General features: G+C 38.4%; 1 protein-coding gene across 1 annotated transcript; it reads left to right on the top strand.

Annotated features, from left to right (window-relative positions):
* Window positions 1-769: 769 nt before the first annotated feature.
* On the top strand, window positions 770-2,988 carry LOC124735422. The gene is made up of 3 exons (XM_047248562.1): window positions 770-1,413; window positions 1,567-2,433; window positions 2,877-2,988. The coding sequence occupies exons 1-3, from the start codon at window positions 770-772 to the stop codon at window positions 2,986-2,988; spliced, it is 1,623 nt and encodes a 540-aa protein (XP_047104518.1).
* The last annotated feature ends 17,539 nt before the right edge of the window (window positions 2,989-20,527 follow it).

Genomic DNA, 20,527 nt, shown 5'->3' with positions numbered 1-20,527 from the left:
TCATCGTCAATAAGAACGTCAGAGGGATACAGTAAATCGGAAGTGAAGCATCGGAATCTATAACTAGTGTCACAGGAATGGTTCAAAACACAGTTAGTAAGAAGAGTCAGTCTTCTTGTAATAAAGTCGGCATTGTGCCTTATGTATTTCATTCCGATGCAATTTCTATGTTTCATCGTCAATAAGAAGGTCCAAGGGATACAGTACACCTGGAGTGAAGCATCGGAATCTATAACTAGTGTCACAGGAATGAATCAAAACATAGTCAGTAAGAAGAGTCAGTGTTCTTGTACTAAAGTCGGCCTTGTGCCTTTTGTATTTAACCCTGCTGTTCTGTTCGGGTCTATATGACCCGAAACGAATATGAACGTTATTTTACATTATGTAAATACCAATATATATTTATGAAACTTTGTGACTTTGTCTGAAAATGGATGAGCAGCATGTGTTTTAAAAGGTTTTAAAAAAGTTTAAGAAGTTTGGGCTTCAACTGTAATAGTTGCATATGTAATGTTCGGGTCATAATGACCCGACACAAATATGTTTAGTGTAACTCGTATTTATTTCTAAAATCTGGAAATGGCGAAAATTATTTTTGTTGTGTTGTGTGGGAATAGTGACTGCATCATTCCAACTTACTCTCAACAATCACCTAAAGCTCCATGCGTTCACAACAATGGGCTTGTTTGTTGCTTTCCCCAGGAAATAATAATTGGCAGTTCTCAATAATTGGAATGCTTTGTTTCTGCCCAGTTTGACTTGTGACACCATGGCGATGAGACCATTGAATGATCGTGAGTTGGAAGAAATAGTAAATGCCTCACCAGATGAAGGATCACTTTCTGAGTTTGAAGATCACATCAGCAATGCATCTGAAAGCGAGTGTTCCGATGACAGTTACGACAGTCCACAGCCCATACAAAATAGTGTAGAGACTTTTCTTTCTAAAAATGGGAATATAGAATGGCAGTTGCATCCACCAGCACAACATGGTCGCCTACCAGCTTCGAACATCATCAAGAGTACCCCAGGAGTTACCAGGTATGCAGTCAGCAGAATATCTGATGTAAAATGTTCATTTGAAGCAGTATTTCACACAGCGCTTCAAAATGAAATAATAGAGATGACAAATATTGAAGGGCAGCGAGTTTATGGTGAACAGTGGACAGATATTGATGGTTCTGTTTTCCATGCATACTTAGGACTCTTACTCCTAGCGGGTGTATATCGATCTCATGGGGAGTCTACAAAAAGTTTGTGGGATAAAGATACTGGGCGAAACATATTTCGAGCAACCATGTCTCATGAAACATTCTGTAAGATATCACGTGTCCTGCGATTTGACAAGAAATCTACTAGAGAGGAAAGACGACGTACTGACAAACTTGCCGCAATTCGTAGTATTTGGGAGAAGTGGGTAGAGGTCCTTCCTAAACTGTATAATCCAGGAGAAAATGTTACTGTTGACGAGCAGTTAGTAGCATTTAGAGGTCGCTGTCCATTCAAGCAGTATATCCCAAGTAAACCGGCAAAATATGGGATCAAAATATGGACCATGTGTGACAGCAAAACTTCATACGTACTGAAAGCCCAAATTTATACAGGAAAGGTGAGTGGAGCGGCACCAGAAAGAAATCAGGGAATGAGGGTGGTATCTGATCTCACTTCTGAGTTACGTGGTCAGAATATCACGTGTGACAACTTTTTTACGTCGTACAATTTGGGGCAGCTGCTTCTGAAAAGGAAATTGACTATGTTGGGAACTATACGGAAAAATAAGCCGGAGCTTCCACACAAAATGACCAACAAGGAGGTACACAGCTCTTCATTTTACTTCACAAATGACACTACTGTGGTTAATTATATTCCTAAGAGACACAAGAATGTTGTACTTATGAGCACTCTCCACCATGATGCGGAAATCAGTGACAGGGCTGATAAGAAGCCAAAAATGATTTTGGACTATAATTCAACCAAAGGTGCTGTAGACACGCTTGATCAGTTATTAGGTACATATACATGCAAACGAAAAAGTAATAGGTGGCCAATGATAGTTTTCTACAATATTCTTGATGTTTCTGCTTATAATGCATACGTTTTGTGGATTTCGGTTGACCCTAATTGGAATGCAAGCAAATTGACTAGAAGGAGAATATTCTTGGAGGAACTTGGAAAGTCACTGATAAAAGAACATATTGCATCAAGAACGCATTTCCCAAGAACAGAAGATTCTTTGAGAATGGTCACAAGCATCCAAAACCCGAATGATGTGGGTGGTGTGTCAGAATCGGTAACAACAAGAAAATCTACAAAACGTGCACGCTGTAAGTTCTGTCCATCAAGTAATGACAATAAAACAAACATGGTGTGTGGAAAATGTAGTAAACATATTTGCAAGAAACATGTAACCTACTTGTGTCCACAGTGCAAGCAGTAAGAAAAGAACTGTAGTATTTTATAAGATGATTGTATTGAAAATTCTGTTGTTTCAAATTTATGTGAATACTTGTGCCTAAACTACAATCAGTAAGAAGAGAGGATTCTAAAGTTGTAGTGCTTTCTATGTTGGAATGTAATAAAAAAACTGTAGTGTGTTCTGTACTGTAGTGTGCTCTAAGATGAATATCTGTAATGACAACTGTCTGTTGTTAGAAAATGTCAATACTTACGTCTAAACTGTCAACAATAAGAATAGAAGTATGGAAAAACTGTAGTGCTTTCTAAGTTGAATGCCTGTAATGGAAACTGTCTGTTGTTTCAAATTTATGTGCATATTTAAATGAAAAATATCCCTCAATAAAGTTGTATGCATTGTTATTATTATTATTATTACCATTATTATTATTATTATTATTATTATTATTATTACTAACAAGGTACTGGAATAGAACAACAATGTCGATAGCTAAAACTGTACCAAAATTTATGTTTCTAAAGCATTTTGATATGTCGGGTCATATTGACCCGAACAGTATATATGTCAAGTAAAAGTGAACAGAACAGCAGGGTTAATTCCGATGCAATTTCTATGTTTCATCGTCAATAAGAAGGTCCAAGGGATACAGTAAACCTGGAGTGAAACATCGGAATCTATAACTAGTGTCACAGGGATGGTTCAAAACTTAGGCAGTAAGAATAGTCAGCATTCTTTTACTTAAGTTGGCATTGTGCCATTTGTATTTAGTTCCAATGCAGTTTATGTGTTTCATCTTCAATAAGAAGGTCCAAGGGTTACAGAAAACCTGAAGTGAAGCATCAGAGTCTATAACTAGTGTCACAGGAATGGTTCAAAACATAGTCAGTAAGAAGAGTCAGTCTTCTTGTACATAAGTCGGCATGGTATCTTTTGTATTTAATTCCGATGCAATTTCTTTGTTTCATCGCCAATAAGAAGGTGCAAGGGATACAGTAAACCTGAAGTTAAGCCTCGGAATCTATAACTAGTGTAACATGAAAATTCAAAACATAGACAGTAAGAAGAGTCAGTATTCTTATACTTAATTCGGCAATGTGTCTTTTGTATTTAATTCCGATGCAATTTCTGTGTCTCATCGTCAATACGAAGGTCAGAGGGATACAGTGAACCTGAAGTGAAGCATCGGAATCTATAACTAGTGCCACAGGAATGGTTCAAACATAGAGAGTAAGAAGAGTAAGTCCTCTTGAACTTAAGTCGGCATTGTGCCTTTTGTATTTAATTCCGATGCACTTTCTGTGTTTCATCGTCAATAAGAAGGTCCAAGGGATACACTAAACCTGAGGTGAAGCATGGGAATCTATAACTACTTTCACAGGAAGGGTTCAAAACATAGTCAGACTGAAGAGTCAGTCTTCGTGTACTTAAGGCGGTATTGTGAATTTTGTATTGAATTCCGATGCAATTTCTGTGTTTCATTGTCAATAAGAAGGTCAGAGGGATACAGTAAAACTGAAGTGAAGCATCGGAATCTATAACAAGTGTCACAGGAATGGTTCAAATCATAGTCAGTAAGAAGAGTCAGTCTTCTTGTACTTAAATCGGCATTGTGCCTTTAGTATTTTATTCCGAAACAATTTCTGTGTTTCATCGTCAATATGAAGGTCCAAGGGATACAGTAAATTTGGAGTGAAGCATCGGAATCTATAACTAGTGTCACAGGAATGGTTCAAAACAAAGACTGTAAGAAGAGTCAGTCATCTTGTACTTAAGTCGGAATTGTGCATTTTGTATTTAATTCCGATGCAATTTCTGTGTTTCATCGTCAATAAGAAGGTCAGAGGGATACAGTAAACCTGAAGTCAAGCATCGGAATTTATAACTAGTGTCACAGGAATGGTTCAAAGCATAGTCAGTAAGAAGGGTCAGTCTTCTTGTACTTAAGTCGGCATTATGCCTTTTCTATTTAATTCCGATGCAATTTCTGTGTTTTATCGTCAATAAGAAGGTCCAAGGGATTCAGTAAACATGGAGTGAAGCACCGGAAACTATAACTAGTGTCACAGGAATGGTTCAAAACATAGACGGTAAGAAGAGTCTGTCTTCTTGTACTTAAGTCGGCATTGTGCCTTTCGTATTTAATTCCGATACAATTTCTGTGTTTGATCGTCAATAAGGAGGTCCAAGGGATACAGTAAACCTGGAGTGAAGCATCGGAATCTATAACTAGTGTCACAAGAATGGTTCAAATCATAGACAGTAAGAAGAGTCAGTCTTCGTGTACTTAAGTCGGCATTGTGCCATTTGTATTTAATTCCGATGCAATTTCTGTGTTTCATCTTCATTAAGAAGGACCAAGGGATACAGTAAACCTGAAGTGATGCATCAGAGTCTATTGCTAGTGTCACAGGAATGGTTCAAACATAGTCAGTAAGAAGAGTCAGTCTTCTTATACATAAGTCGGCGTTGTGCCTTTTGTATTTAATTCCGATGCAATTTCCGTGTTTCATCGTCATTAAGAAGGTCCAAGTAATACAGTAAACCTGAAGTGAAGCATCGGAATCCATAACTAGCGTAACAGCTATGGTTCAAAACATAGACAGTGGGAAGAGTCAGTCTTCTTGTACTTAAGTCGGCATTGTGGCTTTCGTATATAACTCCGATGCAATTTCTGTGTTTCAACGTCGATAAGAAGGTCAGAGGGATACAGTAAACCTAGAGTGAAGCATCGGAATCTACAACTAGTGTCACAGGAATGGTTCAAAACATAGACAGTAAGAAGAGTCAGTCTTCTTGTACTTAATTCGGCATTGTGCCTTTTGTATTTAATTCCGACGCAATTTCTGTGTTTCATCGTCAATAAGAACGTCAGAGGGATACAGTAAATCTGAAGTGAAGCATCGGAATCTATAACTAGTGTCACAGGAATGGTTCAAAACACAGTCAGTAAGAAGAGTCAGTCTTCTTGTAGTAAAGTCGGCATTGTGCCTTATGTATTTCATTCCGATGCAATTTCTATGTTTCATCGTCAATAAGAAGGTGCAAGGGATACAGTAAACCTGGAGTGAAGCATCGGAATCTATAACTAGTGTCACAGGAATGAATCAAAACATAGACAGTAAGAAGAGTCAGTCTTCTTGCACTTAAGTCGGCATTGTGTCTTTTCTATTTAATTCCGATGCAATTGCTGTGTATCAACGTCAATAAGATGGTCCAAAGGATACAGTAAACCTGAAGTGAAGCATCGGAATCTATAACTAGTGTCACATAAATGGTTCAAAGCATAGTCAGTAAGAAGAGTCAGTCTTCTTGTACTTAAGTCGGCATTGTGCCGTTTGTATTTAATTCCGATACAATTTCTGTGTTTCATCGTCAATGAGAAGGTCCAAGGGATACACAAAACCTGGAGTGAAGCATCGGAATCTGTAACTAGTGTCACAGGAATGGTACAAATCATAGAGAGTAAGATGAGTCAATCCCCTTGTACTTATGTCGGCATTGTGCCTTTTTTATTTAATTCCGATGCAATTTCTGTGTTTAATCGTCAATAAGAAGGTCCAAGGGATACAGTAAACCTGCAGTGAAGCATCGGAATCTATAACTAGTGTCACAGGAATGAATCAAAACATAGTTAGTAAGAAGAGTCAGTCTTCTTGTACTAAAGTCAGCATTGTGCCTTTTGTATTTAATTCCGATGCAATTTCTTTGTTTCATCGTCAATAAGAGGGTAAGAGGGATACAGTAAACCTGAAGTGAAGCATCAGAGTCTATAACTAGTGTCACAGGAATGGTTCAAAACATAGACAGTAGGAAGTGTCAGTCTTCTTGTACATAAGTCGGCATTGTGCCTTTTGTATTTAATTCCGATGCAATTTCTGTGTTTCATCGCCAGTAAGAAGGTGCACGGGATACAGTAAACCAGAAGTCAAGCATCGGAATCTATAACCAGTGCAACAGGAATGGTTCAAAACATAGTCAGTAAGTAGGGTCAGCCTGCTTGTACTTAAGTCGGCATTCCGATGCAATTTCTGTGTATCATCGTCAATAAGAAGGTCCAAGGGATACAGTAAACCTGGAGTGAAGCATCGGAATCTATAACCAGTGTCACAGGAATGGTTCAAAACAAAGACAGTAAGAAGAGTCAGTCATCTTTTACTTAAGTCGGAATAGTGCCTTTTGTATTTAATTCCGATGCAATTTCTGTGTTTCATCGTCAATAAGAAGGTCAGAGGGATACAGTAAACCTGAAGTGAAGCTTCGGAATTTATAACTAGTGTCACAGGAATGGTTCAAAGCATACTCAGTAAGAAGGGTCAGTCTTATTGAAGTTAAGTCGGCATTATGCCTTTTCTATTTAATTCCGATGCAATTTCTGTGTTTTTTCGTCAATAAGAAGGTCCAAGGGATACAGAAAACCTGGAGTGAAGCATCGGAATCTGTAACTAGTGTCACAGGAATGGTTCAAAACATAGAAATTAAGAAGAGTCTGTCTTCTTGTACTTAAGTCGGCATTGTGCCGTTTGTATTTAATTCCGATGCAATTTCTGTATTTGATCGTCAATAAGGAGGTCCAAGGGATACAGTAAACCTTGAGTGAAGCATCGGAATCTATAACTACTGTCACAGGAATGGTTCAAAACATAGTCAGTAAGAGGAGTCAGTCTTCATGACTCAAGTCGGCATTGTGTCTTTTGTATTTAATTCCGATGCTATTTATGTCTTTCATCTTCAATAAGAAGGTCCAAGGGATACAGAAAACCTGAAGTGAAGCGTCGGAATCTATAACTAGTGTCACAGGAATGGTTCAAAACATAGACAGTAGGAAGAGTCAGCCTTCTTGTACTTAAGTAAGCATTGTGCATTTTGTATTTAATTTCGATGAAATTTCTGTGTTTCATCGTCAATAAGAGCGTAAGAGGGATACAGTAAACCTGAAGTGAAGCATCGGAATCTATAACTAGTGTCACAGGAATGGTTCAAAACATAGTCAGTAAGATGGGTCAGTCTTCTTGTACTTAAGTCGGCATTCCGATGCAATTTCTGTGTATCATCGTCAATAAGAAGGTCCAAGGGATACGGTTAACCTGGAGTGAAGCATCGGAATCTATAACTAGTGTCACAGGAATGAATCAAAAGATAGACAGTAAGAAGAGTCAGTCTTCTTGTACTTAAGTCGGCATTGTGCCTTTTGTATTTAATTCCGATGCAATTTCAATGTTTAATCGTCAACAAGAAGGTCCAAGGGATACAGTAAACCTGGAGTGAAGCATCGGAATCTATAACTAGTGTCACAGGAATGGTTCACAACAAAGACAGTAAGAAGAGTCAGTCATCTTGTACTTAAGTCGGAATTGTGCCTTTTGTATTTAATTCCGATGCAATTTCTGTGTTTCATCGTCAATAAGAAGGTCAGAGGGATACAGTAAACCTGAAGTGCAGCAGCGGAATCTATAACTAGTGTCACAGGAATGGTTCAAAACATAGACAGTAGGAAGAGTCAGTCTTCTTGTACTTAAGTCGGCATTGTGCTTTATGTATTTAATTCCGATGCAATTTCTGTGTTTCATCGTCAATAAGAAGGTAAGAGGGATACAGTAAACCTGAAGTGAAGCATCGTAATCTATAACTAGTGCCACAGGAATGGTTCAAACATAGACAGTAAGAAGAGTAAGTCCTCTTGAACTTAAGTCGGCATTGTACCTTTTGTATTTAATTCCGATGCACTTTCTGTGTTTCATCGTCAATAAGAAGGTCCAAGGGATACGCTAAACCTGAGGTGAAGCATGGGAATCTATAACTAGTGTCACAGGAAAGGTTCAAAACAGAGACTGTAAGAAGAGTCAGTCATTTTGTACTTAAGTCGGAATTGTGCATTTTGTATTTAATTCCGATGCAATTTCTATGTTTCATCGTCAATAAGAAGGTCCAAGGGATACAGTACACCTGGAGTGAAGCATCGGAATCTATAACTAGTGTCACAGGGATGGTTCAAAACTTAGGCAGTAAGAATAGTCAGCATTCTTTTACTTAAGTTGGCATTGTGCCATTTGTATTTAGTTCCAATGCAGTTTATGTGTTTCATCTTCAATAAGAAGGTCCAAGGGTTACAGAAAACCTGAAGTGAAGCATCAGAGTCAATAACTAGTGTCACAGGAATGGTTCAAAACATAGTCAGTAAGAAGAGTCATTCTTCTTGTACATAAGTCGGCATGGTATCTTTTGTATTTAATTCCGATGCAATTTCTTTGTTTCATCGCCAATAAGAAGGTGCAAGGGATACAGTAAACCTGAAGTTAAGCATCGGAATCTATAACTAGTGCCACAGGAATTATTCAAACATAGACAGTAAGAAGAGTAAGTCCTCTTGAACTTAAGTCGGCATTGTGCCTTTTGTATTTAATTCCGATGCACTTTCTGTGTTTCATCGTCAATAAGAAGGTCCAAGGGATACACTAAACCTGAGGTGAAGCATGGGAATCTATAACTAGTTTCACAGGAAGGGTTCAAAACATAGTCAGAAAGAAGAGTCAGTCTTCGTGTACTTAAGGCGGTATTGTGAATTTTGTATTGAATTCCGATGCAATTTCTGTGTTTCATCGTCTATAAGAAGGTCAGAGGGATACAGTAAAACTGAAGTGAAGCATCGGAATCTATAACTAGTGTCACAGGAATGGTTCAAATCATAGTCAGTAAGAAGAGTCAGTCTTCTTGTACTTAAATCGGCATTGTGCCTTTAGTATTTTATTCCGAAACAATTTCTGTGTTTCATCGTCATTATGAAGGTCCAAGGGATACAGTAAATTTGGAGTGAAGCATCGGAATCTATAACTAGTGTCACAAGAATTGTTCAAAACAAAGACTGTAAGAAGAGTCAGTCATCTTGTACTTAAGTCGGAATTGTGCATTTTGTATTTAATTCCGATGCAATTTCTGTGTTTCATCGTCAATAAGAAGGTCAGAGGGATACAGTAAACCTGAAGTCAAGCATCGGAATTTATAACTAGTGTCACAGGAATGGTTCAAAGCATAGTCAGTAAGAAGGGTCAGTCTTCTTGTACTTAAGTCGGCATTATGCCTTTTCTATTTAATTCCGATGCAATTTCTGTGTTTTATCGTCAATAAGAAGGTCCAAGGGATTCAGTAAACATGGAGTGAAGCACCGGAATCTATAACTAGTGTCACAGGAATGGTTCAAAACATAGACAGTAAGAAGAGCCTGTCTTCTTGTACTTAAGTCGGCATTGTGCCTTTCGTATTTAATTCCGATTCAATTTCTGTGTTTGATCGTCAATAAGGAGGTCCAAGGGATACAGTAAACCTGGAGTGAAGCATCGGAATCTATAACTAGTGTCACAAGAATGGTTCAAAACATAGACTGTAAGAAGAGTCAGTCTTCGTGTACTTAAGTCGGCATTGAGCCATTTGTATTAAATTCCGATGCAATTTCTGTGTTTCATCTTCATTAAGAAGGACCAAGGGATACAGTAAACCTGAAGTGATGCATCAGATACTATTGCTAGTGTCACAGGAATGGTTCAAACATAGTCAGTAAGAAGAGTCAGTCTTCTTATACATAAGTCGGCGTTGTGCCTTTTGTATTTAATTCCGATGCAATTTCTGTGTTTCATCGTCAATAAGAAGGTCCAAGTATTACAGTAAACCTGAAGTGAAGCATCGGAATCCATAACTAGTGTAACAGCTATGGTTCAAAACATAGACAGTGGGAAGAGTCAGTCTTCTTGTACTTAAGTCGGCATTGTGGCTTTCGTATATAACTCCGGTGCAATTTCTGTGTTTCAACGTCGATAAGAAGGTCAGAGGGATACAGTAATGCTAGAGTGAAGCATCGGAATCTACAACTAGTGTCACAGGAATGGTTCAAAACATAGACAGTAAGAAGAGTCAGTCTTCTTGTACTTAATTCGGCATTGTGCCTTTTGTATTTAATTCCGACGCAATTTCTGTGTTTCATCGTCAATAAGAACGTCAGAGGGATACAGTAAATCTGAAGTGAAGCATCGGTATCTATAACTAGTGTCACAGGAATGGTTCAAAACACAGTCAGTAAGAAGAGTCAGTCTTCTTGTAGTAAAGTCGGCATTGTGCCTTATGTATTTCATTCCGATGCAATTTCTATGTTTCATCGTCAATAAGAAGGTCCAAGGGATACAGTAAACCTGGAGTGAAGCATCGGAATCTATAACTAGTGTCACAGGAATGAATCAAAACATAGACAGTAAGAAGAGTCAGTCTTCTTGCACTTAAGTCGGCATTGTGTCTTTTCTATTTAATTCCGATGCAATTGCTGTGTATCAACGTCAATAAGATGGTCCAAGGGATACAGTAAACCTGAAGTGAAGCATCGGAATCTATAACTAGTGTCACATAAATGGTTCAAAGCATAGTCAGTAAGAAGAGTCAGTCTTCTTGTACTTAAGTCGGCATTGTGCCGTTTGTATTTAATTCCGATACAATTTCTGTGTTTCATCGTCAATGAGAAGGTCCAAGGGATACACTAAACCTGGAGTGAAGCATCGGAATCTGTAACTAGTGTCACAGGAATGGTACAAATCATAGAGAGTAAGATGAGTCAATCCTCTTGTACTTATATCGGCATTGTGCCTTTTTTATTTAATTCCGATGCAATTTCTGTGTTTAATCGTCAATAAGAAGGTCCAAGGGATACAGTAAACCTGCAGTGAAGCATCGGAATCTATAACTAGTGTCACAGGAATGAATCGAAACATAGTCAGTAAGAAGAGTCAGTCTTCTTGTACTAAAGTCAGCATTGTGCCTTTTGTATTTAATTCCGATGCAATTTCTTTGTTTCATCGTCAATAAGAGGGTAAGAGGGATACAGTAAACCTGAAGTGAAGCATTAGAGTCTATAAATAGTGTCACAGGAATGGTTCAAAACATAGACAGTAAGAAGTGTCAGTCTTCTTGTACATAAGTCGGCATTGTGCCTTTTGTATTTAATTCCGATGCAATTTCTGTGTTTCATCGCCAGTAAGAAGGTGCACGGGATACAGTAAACCTGAAGTCAAGCATCGGAATCTATAACCAGTGCAACAGGAATGGTTGAAAACGTAGTCAGTAAGTAGGGTCAGCCTGCTTGTACTTAAGTCGGCATTCCGATGCAATTTCTGTGTATCATCGTCTATAAGAAGGTCCAAGGGATACAGTAAACCTGGAGTGAAGCATCGGAATCTATAACCAGTGTCACAGGAATGGTTCAAAACAAAGACAGAAAGAAGAGTCAGTCATCTTTTACTTAAGTTGGAATAGTGCATTTTGTATTTAATTCCGATGCAATTTCTGTGTTTCATCGTCAATAAGAAGGTCAGAGGGATACAGTAAACCTGAAGTGAAGCTTCGGAATTTATAACTAGTGTCACAGGAATGGTTCAAAACATAGTCAGTAAGAAGGGTCAGTCTTATTGAAGTTAAGTCGGCATTATGCCATTTCTATTTAATTCCGATGCAATTTCTGTGTTTTTTCGTCAATAAGAAGGTCCAAGGGATACAGTAAACCTGGAGTGAAGCATCGGAATCTGTAACTAGTGTCACAGGAATGGTTCAAAACAAAGACATTAAGAAGAGTCTGTCTTCTTGTACTTAAGTCGGCATTGTGCCGTTTGTATTTAATTCCGATGCAATTTCTGTATTTGATCGTCAATAATTAGGTCCAAGGGATACAGTAAACCTTGAGTGAAGCATCGGAATCTATAACTAGTGTTACAGGAATGGTTCAAAACATAGTCAGTAAGAAGAGTCAGTCTTCATGACTCAAGTCGGCATTGTGTCTTTTGTATTTAATTCCGATGCTATTTATGTCTTTCTTCTTCAATAAGAAGGTCCAAGGGATGCAGAAAACCTGAAGTGAAGCATCGGAATCTATAAATAGTGTCACAGGAATGGTTCAAAGCATAGACAGTAGGAAGAGTCAGCCTTCTTGTACCTAAGTCAGCAATGTGCATTTTGTATTTCATTCCGATGCAATTTCTGTGTTTCATCGTCAATAAGAGGGTAAGGGGGATACAGTAAATCTGAAGTGAAGCATCGGAATCTATAACTAGTGTCAAAGGAATGGTTCAAAACATAGTCAGTAAGAAGGGTCAGTCTTCTTGTACTTAAGTCGGCATTCCGATGCAATTTCTGTGTATCATCGTCAATAAGAAGGTACAAGGGATACAGTAAACCTGGAGTGAAGCATCGGAATCTATAACTAGTGTCACGGGAATGAATAAAAACATAGTCAGTAAGAAGAGTCGGTATTCTTGTACTTAAGTCGGCATTGTGAATTTTGTATTTAATTCCGATGCAATTTCAATGTTTCATCGTCAACAAGAAGGTCCAAGGGATACAGTAAACCTGAAGTGAAGCATCGGAATCTATAACTACTGTCACAGGAATGGTTCAAAACATAGTCAGTAAGAAGAGTCAGTCTTCTTGCACTCAAGTCGGCATTGTATCTTTTGTATTTAATTCCGATGCTATTTATGTCTTTAATCTTCAATAAGAAGGTCCAAGGGATACAGAAAACCTGAAGTGAAGCGTCGGAATCTATAACTAGTGTCACAGGAATGGTTCAAAACATAGACAGTAGGAAGAGTCAGCCTTCTTGTACTTAAGTCAGCATTGTGCATTTTGTATTTAATTTCGATGAAATTTCTGTGTTTCAACGTCAATAAGAGCGTAAGAGGGACACAGTAAACCTGAAGTGAAGAATCGGAATCTATAACTAGTGTCACAGGAATGGTTCAAAACATAGTCAGTAAGATGGGTCAGTCTTCTTGTACTTAAGTCGGCATTCCGATGCAATTTCTGTGTATCATCGTCAATAAGAAGGTCCAAGGGATACGGTTAACCTGGAGTGAAGCATCGGAATCTATAACTAGTGTCACAGGAATGAATCAAAACATAGACAGTAAGAAGAGTCAGTCTTCTTGTACTTAAGTCGGCATTGTGCCTTTTGTATTTAATTCCGATGCAATTTCAATGTTTAATCGTCAACAAGAAGGTCCAAGGGATACAGTAAACCTGGAGTGAAGCATCGGAATCTATAACTAGTGTCACAGGAATGGTTCACAACAAAGACAGTAAGAAGAGTCAGTCATCTTGTACTTAAGTCGGAATTGTGCCTTTTGTATTTAATTCCGATGCAATTTCTGTGTTTCATCGTCAATAAGAAGGTCAGAGGGATACAGTAAACCTGAAGTGCAGCAGCGGAATCTATAACTAGTGTCACAGGAATGGTTCAAAACATAGACAGTAGGAAGAGTCAGTCTTCTTGTACTTAAGTCGGCATTGTGCTTTTTGTATTTAATTCCGATGCAATTTCTGTGTTTCATCGTCAATCAGAAGGTAAGAGGGATACAGTAAACCTGAAGTGGAGCATCGGAATCTATAACTAGTGTAACATGAAAGGTTCAAAACCTAGTCAGTAAGAAGAGTCAGTCTTCTTGCACTTAAGTCGGCATTGTGTCTTTTCTATTTAATTCCGATGCAATTGCTTTGTATCATCGTCAATAAGATGGTCCAAGGGATACAGTAAACCTGAAGTGAAGCATCGGAATCTATAACTAGTGTAACATAAATGGTTCAAAGCATAGTCAGTAAGAAGAGTCAGTCATCTTGTACTTAAGTCGGCATTGTGCCGTTTGTATTTAATTCCGATGCAATTTCTGTGTTTAATCGTCAATAAGAAGGTCCAAGGGATACAGTAAACCTGCAGTGAAGCATCGGAATCCATAACTAGTGTAACAGGTATGATTCAAAACATAGACAGTGGGAAGAGTCAGTCTTCTTGTACTTATGTCAGCATTGTGGCTTTCGTATATAACTCCGATGCAATTTCTGTGTTTCAACGTCGATAAGAAGGTCAGAGGGATACAGTAAACCTAGAGTGAAGCAGCGGAATCTACAACTAATGTCACAGGAATGGTTCAAAACATAGACAGTAAGAAGAGTCAGTCTTCTTGTACTTAATTCGGCATTGTGCCTTTTGTATTTAATTCCGACGCAATTTCTGTGTTTCATCGTCAATAAGAACGTCAGAGGGATACAGTAAATCAGAAGTGAAGCATCGGAATCTATAACTAGTGTCACAGGAATGGTTCAAAACACAGTCAGTAAGAAGAGTCAGTCTTCTTGTACTAAAGTCGGCATTGTGCCTTATGTATTTCATTCCGATGCAATTTCTATGTTTCATCGTCAATAAGAAGGTCCAAGGGATACAGTAAACCTGGAGTGAAGCATCGGAATCTATAACTAGTGTCACAGGAATGAATCAAAACATAGTCAGTAAGAAGAGTCAGTGTTCTTGTACTAAAGTCGGCATTGTGCCTTTTGTATTTAATTCCGATGCAATTTCTGTGTTTCATCGTCAATAAGAAGGTCCAAGGGATACAGTAAACCTGGAGTGAAGCATCGGAATCTTTAACTAGTGTCACAGGGATGGTTCAAAACATAGACAGTAAGAATAGTCAGCATTCTTTTACTTAAGTCGGCATTGTGCCTTTTGTATTTAGTTCCGATGCAGTTTCTGTGTTTCATCTTCAATAAGAAGGTCCAAGGGATACAGTAAACCTGAAGTGAAACATCAGAGTCTATAACTAGTGTCACAGGAATGGTTCAAAACATAGTCAGTAAGAAGAGTCAGTCTTCTTGTACATAGTCGGCATGGTATCTTTTGTATTTAATTCCGATGCAATTTCTTTGTTTCATCGATAATAAGAAGGTGCAAGGGATTCAGTAAACCTCAAGAGAAGCATCGGAATCTATTACTAGTGTAACATGAAAGTTTCAAACATAGACAGTAAGAAGAGTCAGTCTTCTTGCACTTACGTCGGCATTGTGTCTTTTCTATTTAATTCCGATGCAATTGCTGTGTATCATCGTCAATAAGATGGTCCAAGGGATACAGTAAAGCTGAAGTGAAGCATCGGAATCTATAACTAGTGTCACATAAATGGTTCAAAGCATAGTCAGTAAGAAGAGTCAGTCTTCTTGTACTTAAGTCGGCATTGTGCCGTTTGTATTTAATTCCGATACAATTTCTGTGTTTCATCGTCAATAAGAAGGTCCAAGGGATACACTAAACCTGGAGTGAAGCATCGGAATCTGTAACTAGTGTCACAGGAATGGTACAAATCATAGACAGTAAGATGAGTCAATCCTCTTGTACTTATGTCGGCATTGTGCCTTTTTTATTTAATTCCGATGCAATTTCTGTGTTTAATCGTCAATAAGAAGGTCCAATGGATACAGTAAACCTGCAGTGAAGCATCAGAATCTATAACTAGTGTCACAGGAATGAATCAAAACATAGTCAGTAAGAAGAGTCAGTCTTCTTGTACTAAAGTCGGCATTGTGCCTTTTGTATTTAATTCCGATGCAATTTCTTTGTTTCATCGTCAATAAGAAGGTCCAAGGGATACAGTAAACCTGGAGTGAAGCATCGGAATCTATAACTAGTGTCACAGGGATGGTTCAAATCATAGACAGTAAGAAGAGTCAGTATTCTTTTACTTAAGTCGGCATTGTGCCTTTTGTATTTAGTTCCGATGCAATTTCAGTGTTTCATCTTCAATAAGAAGGTCCAAGGGATACAGTAAACCTGAGGTGAAGCATCAGAGTCTATAACTAGTGTCACAGGAATGTTTCAAAACATAGTCAGTAAGAAGAGTAAGTCTTCTTGTACATAAGTCGGCATTGTGCCCTTTGTATTTAATTCCGATGCAATTTCTGTGTTTCATCGCCAGTGAGAAGGTGCAAGGGATACAGTAAACCTGAAGTCAAGCATCGGAATCTATAACTAGTGTAACAGGAATGGTTCAAAACATAGTCAGTAAGTAGGGTCAGCCTTCTTGTACTTAAGTCGGCATTCCGATGCAATTTCTGTGTTTCATCGTCAATAAGAAGGTCAGAGGGATACAGTAAACCTGAAGTGAAGCTTCGGAATTTATAACTAGTGTCACAGGAATGGTTCAAACATAGTCTGTAAGAAGGGTCAGTCTTCTTGAAGTTAAGTCGGCATTATGCCTTTTCTATTTAATTCCGATGCAGTTTCTGTGTTTTTTCGTCAATAAGGAGGTCCAAGGGATACAGTAAACCTTGAGTGAAGCATCGGAATCTATAACTAGTGTCACAGGAATGGTTCAAAACATAGTCAGTAAGAAGAGTCAGTCTTCTTGACTCAAGTCGGCATTGTGTCTTTTGTATTTAATTCCCATGCCATTTATGTCTTTCTTCTTCAATAAGAAGGTCCAAGGGATACAGAAAACCTGAAGTGAAGCATCGGAATCTATAACTAGTGTCACAGGAATGCTTAAAAACAATGACAGTAGGAAGAGTCAGCCTTCTTGTACCTAAGTCAGCATTGTGCATTTTGTATTTAATTCCGATGCAATTTCTGTGTTTCATCGTCAATAAGAGGGTAAGAGGGATTCAGTAAACCTGAAGTGAAGCATCGGAATCTATAACTAGTGTCAAAGGAAAGGTTCAAAACATAGTCAGTACGAAGGGTCAGTCTTCTTGTACTTAAGTCGGCATTCCGATGCAATTTCTGTGTATCATCGTCAATAAGAAGGTACAAGGGATACAGTAAACCTGGAGTGAAGCTTCGGAATCTATAACTAGTGTCACAGGAATGAATAAAAACATAGTCAGTAAGAAGAGTCGGTCTTCTTGTACTTAAGTCGGCATTGTGAACTTTGTATTTAATTCCGATGCAATTTCAATGTTTCATCGTCAACAAGAAGGTCCAAGGGGTCCAGTAAACCTGGAGTGAAGCATCGGAATCTATAACTAGTGTCGCAGGAATGGTTCACAACAAAGACAGTAAGAAGAGTCAGTCATCTTGTACTTAAGTCGGAATTGTGCCTATTGTATTTAATTCCGATGCAATTTCTGTGTTTCATCGTCAATAAGAAGGTCAGAAGGATACAGTAAACCTGAAGTGCAGCAGCGGAATCTATAACTAGTGTCACAGGAATGGTTCAAAACATAGACAGTATGAAGAGTCATACTTCTTGTACTTAAGTCGGCATTGTGCTTTTTGTATTAAATTCCGATGCAATTTCTGTGTTTCATCGTCAATAAGCAGGTAAGAGGGATACAGTAAACCTGAAGTGAAGCATCGGAATTTAAAACCGGTCTCACAGGAAAGGTCCAAAGCATAGACAGTAAGAAGAGCCAGTCTTCTTGTACTTGAGACGGCATTGTGACTTTTGTATTTATTTCCGATGCAATTTCTGTGTTTCATCGTCAATAAGAAGGTAAGAGGGATACAGTAAACCTGAAGTGAAGCATCGGAATCTGAAACCGGTCTCACAGGAAAGGTCCAAAACATAGACAGTGAGAAGAGCCAGTCTCCTTGTACTTGAGTCGGCATTGTGACTTTTGTATTTAATTCCGATGCAATTTCTGTGTTTCATCGTCAATAAGAAGGTCAGAGGGATACAGCAAACCTGAAGATTAGCATTGGAATCTATAACTAGTGTCACAGGAAAGGTTCAAAACAGAGACAATAAGAAGAGTCAGTATTCTTGTACTTAATTCGGCAATGTGTCTTTTGTATTAAATTCCTATGCAATTTCTGTGTCTCATCGTCAATACGAAGGTCAGAGGGATACAGTAAACCTGAAGTGAAGCATCGGAATCTATAACTAGTGCCACAGGAATGGTTCAAACATAGACAGTAAGAAGAGTAAGTCCTCTTGAACTTAACTCGGCATTGTGACTTTTGTATTTAATTCCGATGCACTTTCTGTGTTTCATCGTCAATAAGATGGTCCAAGGGATACACTAAACCTGAGGTGAAGCATGGGAATCTATAACTGGTTTCACAGGAAAGGTTCAAAACATAGTCAGAAAGAAGTGTCAGTCTTCGTGTACTTAAGGCGGCATTGTGACTTTTGTATTGAATTCCGATGCAATTTCTGTGTTTCATCGTCAATAAGAAGGTCAGAGGGATACAGTAATCCTGAAGTCAAGCATCAGAGTCTATAACTAGTGTCACAGGAATGGTTCAAAACATAGTCAGTAAGAAGAGTCAGTCTTCTTGTACATAAGTCGGCATGGTATCTTTTGTATTTAATTCCGATGCAATTTCTTTGTTTCATCGCCAATAAGAAGGTGCAAGGGATACAGTAAACCTGAAGTGACGCATCGGAATCTATAACTAGTGTAACATGAAAGGTTCAAAACATAGACAGTAAGAAGAGTCAGTATTCTTTTACTTAAGTCGGCATTGTGCCTTTTGTATTTAGTTCCGATGCAATTTCAGTGTTTCATCTTCAATAAGAAGGTCCAAGGGATACAGTAAACCTGAAGTGAAGCATCAGAGCCTATAACTAGTGTCACAGGAATGGTTCAAAACATAGTCATTAAGAAGAGTCAGTCTTCTTGTACATAAGTCGGCATTGTGCCTTTTGTATTTTATTCCGATGCAATTTATGTGTTCCGTCGCCAGTAAGAAGGTACAAGGGATACAGTAAACCTGATGTCAAGCATCGGAATCTCTAACTAGTGTAACAGGAATGGTTCAAAACATAGTCAGTAAGTAGTGTCAGCCTTCTTGTACTTAAGTCGGCATTCCGATGCAATTTCTGTGTATCATCGTCAATAAGAAGGTCCAAGGGATACAGTAAACCTTGAGTGAAGCATCGGAATCTATAACTAGTGTCACAGGAATGGTTCAAAACAAAGACAGTAAGAAGAGTCAGTCATCTTTTACTTAAGTCGGAATAGTGCCTTTTGTATTTAATTCCGATGCAATTGCTGTGTTTCATCGTCAATAAGAAGGTCAGAGGGATACAGTAAACCTGAAGTGAAGCTTCGGAATTTATAACTAGTGTCAGAGGAATGATTCAAAACATAGTCAGTAAGAAGGGTCAGTCTTCTTGAAGTTAAGTTGGCATTATGCCTTTTCTATTTAATTCCGATGCAATTTCTGTGTTTTTTCGTCAATAAGAAGGTCCAAGGGATACAGTAAACCTTGAGTGAAGCATCGGAATCTATAACTAGTGTCACAGGAATGGTTCAAAACATAGTCAGTAAGATGAGTCAGTCTTCTTGACTCAAGTCGGCATTGTGTCTTTTGTATTTAATTCCGATGCTATTTATGTCAATCTTCTTCAATTAGAAGGTCCAAGGGATACAGAAAACCTGAAGTGAAGCATCGGAATCTATAACTAGTGTCACAGGAATGGTTCAAAACATAGACAGTAGGAAGAGTCAGCCTTCTTGTACTTAAGTCAGCATTGTACATTTTGTATTTAATTTCGATGCAATTTCGGTGTTTCATCGTCAATAAGAGCGTAAGAGGGATACAGTAAACCTGAAGTGAAGCATCGGAATCTAAAACCGGTCTCACAGGAAAGGTCCAAATCATAGACAGTGAGAAGAGCCAGTCTTCTTGTACTTGAGTCGGCATTGTGACTTTTGTATTTAATTCCGATGCAATTTCTGTGTTTCATCGTCAATAAGAAGGTCAGAGGGATACAGCAAACCTGAAGATTAGCATCGGAATCTATAACTACTGTCACAGGAATGGTTCAAAACATAGACAGTAAGAAGGTCAGTCCTCTTGCACTCAAGTCGGCGTTGTGTCTTTTGTATTTAATTCCGATGCTATTTATGTCTTTCATCTTCAAGAAGAAGGTCCAAGGGATACAGAAAACCTGAAGTGAAGCGTCGGAATCTATAACTAGTGTCACAGGAATGGTTCAAAACATAGACAGTAGGAAGAGTCAGCCTTCTTTTACTTACGTCAGCATTGTGCATTTTGTATTTAATTTCGATGCAATTTCGGTGTTTCATTGTCAATAAGAGCGTAAGAGAGATACAGTAAACCTGAAGTGAAGCATCGGAATCTAAAACCGGTCTCACAGGAAAGGTCCAAAACATAGACAGTGAGAAGAGCCAGTCTTCTTGTACTTGAGTCGGCATTGTGACTTTTGTATTTAATTCCGATGCAATTTCTGTGTTTCATCGTCAATAAGAAGGTCAGAGGGATACAGCAAACCTGAATATTAGCATCGGAATCTATAACTAGTGTCACAGGAATGGTTCAAAACATAGTCAGTAAGATGGGTCAGTCTTCTT

This window comes from Schistocerca piceifrons, unplaced genomic scaffold, assembly GCF_021461385.2.
Source record: "Schistocerca piceifrons isolate TAMUIC-IGC-003096 unplaced genomic scaffold, iqSchPice1.1 HiC_scaffold_1632, whole genome shotgun sequence".
Taxonomy (NCBI): Eukaryota; Metazoa; Arthropoda; class Insecta; order Orthoptera; family Acrididae; genus Schistocerca; species Schistocerca piceifrons.
The sequence above is the reverse complement of the archived record's forward strand: the minus strand, read 5'-3'. Positions and strand labels throughout refer to the sequence as shown.